General features: G+C 53.2%; 1 protein-coding gene across 1 annotated transcript; it reads right to left on the reverse strand.

Annotated features, from left to right (window-relative positions):
- Positions 1-776: 776 nt before the first annotated feature.
- On the reverse strand, positions 777-3,364 carry LOC119286183 (heavy metal-associated isoprenylated plant protein 33-like). The gene is made up of 3 exons (XM_037565544.1): positions 3,052-3,364; positions 2,808-2,883; positions 777-2,714 (listed from the first exon to the last, which is right to left on the reverse strand). Exons 1-3 carry the CDS (start codon positions 3,079-3,081, stop codon positions 1,096-1,098), a joined length of 1,725 nt encoding a protein of 574 aa, XP_037421441.1. The 5' UTR covers positions 3,082-3,364; the 3' UTR covers positions 777-1,095.
- Positions 3,365-5,034: the final 1,670 nt, after the last annotated feature.

Consider the following 5,034-nt stretch of genomic DNA (forward strand, 5'->3'; position numbering starts at 1 on the left):
GAGTGAGAACCTCCAAGAGGAATGACCATGCCTCGAAATCGAATGCTTTCGCTATGTCAAGATTGAGGAGGAGAGATAGCACCCTTCACAAATGCTCTTTGGGGACGAGATGAGCTCATAGAGACGTTGGGCTAGTCGATTCGTGAGCACCTTTGCAAGAAGTTTGAGGAAGTTGTGCACAAGGCTTATCAGACGATCACCTTTGCGAGAAGCTTGGGCAAGCTGTGCACAAGGCTTATCGGGAAGAAATCGGCTAAGGCGAGCACCTTTGCAACAAGCTTGGGGAAGCCGTGCTTGTGGCTTATCGGGCGGAAATTGGCTAAGGGGCTGTTTGGTTCTAGGACTAGCATTGCCACATTTTGTCACACATTTTTGCCAAGCTTGCCTAAGGTTAGTTCATCAAAATGAGAGCCATAAGTTGGCAAGCCTAAGCAAATCTTGTCACACGTTTTGAGTGTATGTCATGTGGGGCCCAAGTGTGGCTTGTCTAAGGTGTGGCTTGAACCAAACACTCATCTAAGTTGGTCAAACTTGCCTAACCTTAGGTGTGGCAATCTTAGTCACAAACCAAACAGCCTCTAAGTCCAGTGAGGAGTCTTTCTTAGGAAGGAGGAGCAGAAAAGCTTGGTTGAGAAGATGTAGCTGACTGCCATCCAGTGTGAAGCATTCCTCGATGGCATCAAGCACATATCCCTTTCTACATGTCTACTGTCGTTACTTCTGGACATCTCACCTTTCAGTCATACCAACGCAGAATGTAAACACAAGCCACAACATTGACACCAGAGTTATTTTGCATACTGTTCATTGATCTACCATCAGTCAATCACATTGTTCTTCAACTGTAACAGCATGGAGCATTCATCTCTTATGACATCTATAGATAATTACTGTACCTACAATCGCCTTCAAGCAAGTCTCACAACTCTTGTTCTTTTTTAGCTTGAAATAAAAGGCGAAAATGTAGAAGCTAAATTAATCAAGAAGAAACGATCTAGATGGGACTTGTTGTTGCCCCATGTCATTGCCACTGCCAGATTCATCATGGTCTTCCTTCCAACCATGAACATGAGCGGCGGTGGCGCGATCCATCTCTCACATCACCGAGCAGCTGTTGGGGTCCTCGTCGCTGAAGTAGTTGTAAGGCTCCCCCGCTGGTGGCTGCGGCGGCATCGCATAGGCGGTTGGCATTGGGTACGAGCCCATCGGCGGGCGCCCGTACCCTGGCCCGTAGCCCATCTGCGGGTACCCTCCCGCGCCGCCGCCGTGGCCGCCGTTCATCATCATCATTTGTTGTTGTTGCTGCTGCTGCTGCTGCAGCATTGCCATCTGCTGCTGCTGTTGCTGCTGCTGGATCAGTTGCATGTACTGCTGCTGCGCCATGGGGTTCCCGGCCGCCGCGGCAGCCTGCAGCATCTCCGCGCCGGACGGCATGCCGCCGCCGCCGCCGCCGCCAGCGCCCTGGTAAACCCCAGCCGGCGGCATGCCCTGCATGGCGCGGCCAGCCTGCGCGCCGCTCGCCGCGTGCGGGTGGCCCATTGGACCGCCCATGCCGGGGAAACCGGCGCCGCCCATCATGTTAGGCCTGAACATGGCCTGCTGCGGCGGCGGCATGCCGCCCCCCATCGGGCCACCCATGCCTGGGGCCGGGCCACCAGCGCCGCCGCCCTTCTTCCCCTGGACCGGCGCTCCTCCTCCCTTGACGTTGTTCGGCTGCCCACCACCGCCTCCGTTCTTACCCCCGCCGTTGCCGTTGCCGTTCCCACCTTGGTGCTGCTGCTTGCCACCCGCGTCTTTCTTGCCGCCGCCGTTGTTGCCGTTGCCCTTGATCTGCACCGGGATCTCGTTTCCTCCACCGCCCTTCTTCCCACCATTGCCGGCGCCCTTCTTGTCGCCCCCGCCGGCGTTCGGCGGCATGGCCATCTGCTTCATCATCATCTTGGGGTCGTCGTAGTAGTCGTCTTCGAAGCCCTCATCGTCGTAATCTTCGTCGTCGTCAAATTCGTCGAACTCGTCGTCGAACTCGCTGCCGCCGTCGTCGCCCCAGCCGTCCTCGGGGAGGTTGAACTTGACGGACTTGGGGTCCTTGGCCGGCGCACCCGCCGGGAACGGCATCTTGGCCGGGGCGCCGCCCATGAACTGGGGCGGCAGCTTCAGCCCCTTCATCTGCATCTGCTGCTGCAGCTGCTGGAGCTGCTGCGGCGTGGGCGCGCCCTTCATCTGCATCTGCTGCTGCAGCTGCTGCATCTGCTGCGGCGTCGGCGCGCCCTTCATCTGCATCTGCTGCTGCAGCTGCTGGAGCTGCTGCGGCGTGGGCGCACCTTTCATCTGCATCTGCTGCTGCAGCTGCTGAAGCTGCTGCGGCGTCGGCGCGCCCTTCATCTGCATCTGCTGCTGCATTTGCTGAATCTGCTGCGGGGTCGGCTGCGGCATCGCCATCTTGGCGTCCTTGCCGCCGCCCTTGTGGGCCTTGCCGCCGGCATCTTTCGGATGGCCTTTGCCGCCGGCGTCCTTGGGCTGCTGGCCCTTACCACCGCCGCCGCTACCGTCGAGGTTGAGCTTTTGGAACTGATTGGCGACGCCGGCGGGCTTGGAGCCCCAGAGCACAGCGGGCTTGCCGCCCTTGTTGAGCTTCTTAATGATGGTGTCCGGATCCACGAGTCCGGACACCATCACCTTGCCCTCCTCCGGGTCGATGGTGCTCTGGTACACGCCTGCAAAACAAGATGGATGAATCCAACACATTATCCCCACGGTCGAACAACAAAACAACACGGATAAACAGAAGTGCATCTAGTATTATTTACCATCGATCTTGCTGAGGATCTTCTTCACCTTCTTCTGGCACCCGTCGCAGTGGATGTTCACCTTGAGCACGCAGGTCTGCGGATTCGGGGACGAACAAACAAACACACACGGACAGCATGCACGGATCAGACACAGGAGCAAGCAAGCAAGCAACCTCACAAAAATTTCATGGCGGCAGAAACAAGAAGGAACATGCGGGGGAATGTCTTCAGTCGAGAGGAAGCAAAGCAAGGAAGAACTCACCTGTATCTTGAGCACATCCTCCTTGCTCATGGCTGACTTCCCGGCCGAGACGAACGCAGATCTGGCGCAGAGGAAACGGACGCGGAGGGAGGCCTCAAATCAGGGGGAGGAGAGCAGGGAGAAGGCAGCTACCAGGAAACATTGCGCTCCATCTCTCTCCCGCAGTGTGAGTGTGTGAGAGGGCGAGCGAGAGAAGGAGGAACTGGCTTCTCGGTGAAGATAATATAATAAGTGTCCCGTCCCACACTCACACAAAGAGCGAGTGCTGGAGGGAGGAGGGGGGAGGGGCTTCTTATCAGAGTGTGTGCCTGCAGAAAACTAGAAGGAAATTAATAGGGGAGCGGCGGAGGCTCTCTCTCTCTCTATCTCTATCTTGTGCAAAGCTAGGAAGGAAATTACTCTTTACCCTTTTCAAGATTTATTCCTCTAGCTACTCTTTGGGCTTTGGGGATGGATGGATTGGAAGCCTTTCGCTTTTGCTCTCCCTCAATCAATTACTAGTATTAGTAGCAACTAAATATGGATCAGAGTTGCTAAACATGGACCGGTCAGTGAGCAGAGACAGAGGCTGAACATGTGAGGTGGTACCCCGGGGCTTTATAATAACTGCGGTTACCAATGTCGGTTCAGTTTTTTCTAAAAAGCAGTCCACACGGGTCCGCTGCCAATTCTTTAGCCACCTTTTATTTGTCTTGTTCTCCTGCCAATTTTAGACCCGGAGAGAGGGGGCTCTGTGGACGGCCGTGAGTACCCACCGTCCAACGGGGCAAATACGCCGTTAGGTCCTTCGTTGGCTAAGAGGTTAAAAAGTTCATACGGTACATGGTTTGCCAAGGGCAGTGTAGCACGGGACGAAGACGTGTGTTTTGACCGTAAAATTTTGACGTGGTTAATAAATACTAATTCATATGAATGAGTTGCCATGTTATCGTGCTAAAATACATGTGACGTATGACCGATACATTTCTATTGTCGGTGACGAGAGTGAAAGTGACAGAATGCATGTGGCGGTTACTTTTTTTTTCTCGGTGGGGAGAGTGAGACTTACTCTCTCCTTCCATCTATATAGGGCCTAATGCGTTTATTAAGACCGCCTTTGACTATTGACAAGATTAATAGTACATGACATGCACAATGTAAAAATTATATCATTGAAAGCTCCTTTCACACACGAATTTAACGGTGTGCTTTGTGGAAGTTGCATGTCATATATTATTGCTTTAATATTTGGTCAAAGTTAACCTCGAAAAACGCATTAGGCCCTATATAGATGGAAGGAGGGAGTAGAGATTATGTGCAACCGTTACATTTTCGTGGTCGGTGCCGAGAGCGCGAGTGGGAGAATGCATGCAACCTTTACATTTCTGTTGTCGGCGCTGAGAGTGAGAGTGAGGGATTGCGTGCAAACTTTACATTTCCGTTGTCGGTGCCGAGAGTGAGAGTGAGAGAATGCATGCAACCGTTACATTTCTGTTGTCGGTGCCAAGAGTGAGAGTGAGAGAATGCATGTGACCGTTACACTTCTGGTGTCGGTGCCGAGACTGAGAGTGAGGGACTGTCTACAACCTTACATATCTGTTGTTAGTGCCAGAGTGAGAGTTAGAGATTGTGTGCAACCTTACATTTCTGTTTTCGGTGCCGAGAGTGAGAGTTAGAGATTGCGTGCAACCGTTACATTTCCGTATTCGGTGGCGAGAGTCAGAGTTAGAGATTGCGTGAAACCGTTACATTTCCGTTTTCGGTGCCGACAGTGAGAGTTAGAGATTGCGTGCAACCGTTACATTTCCGTTTTTGGTGTCGAGAGTGAGAGTTAGAGATTGCGTGCAGGCGTTACATTTTCGTTGTCGGTGCCAAGAGTGAGAGTGAGAGAATGCATGTGACCGTTACATTTCTGTTGTCAGTGCCGAGAGTGAGATTGAGAGAATGCATGTGGCCGTTACATTTCTGTTGTCGGTGCCGAGAGTGAGAGTGAGGGACTGTCTA

This window comes from Triticum dicoccoides, chromosome 4A (assembly GCF_002162155.2).
Source record: "Triticum dicoccoides isolate Atlit2015 ecotype Zavitan chromosome 4A, WEW_v2.0, whole genome shotgun sequence".
Lineage (NCBI taxonomy): Eukaryota > Viridiplantae > Streptophyta > Magnoliopsida > Poales > Poaceae > Triticum > Triticum dicoccoides.

Bases quoted from the DNA above. Each gene is read 5' to 3' on its own strand.
- LOC119286183 (XM_037565544.1), bottom strand. From the start codon at position 3,081: ATGAGCAAGGAGGATGTGCTCAAGATACAG. The intron at 2,884-3,051 runs GTGAGTTCTTCC...CCGAATCCGCAG, and splicing joins AGGATGTGCTCAAGATACAG to ACCTGCGTGCTCAAGGTGAA. The intron at 2,715-2,807 runs GTAAATAATACT...CTTGTTTTGCAG, and splicing joins GATCCTCAGCAAGATCGATG to GCGTGTACCAGAGCACCATC.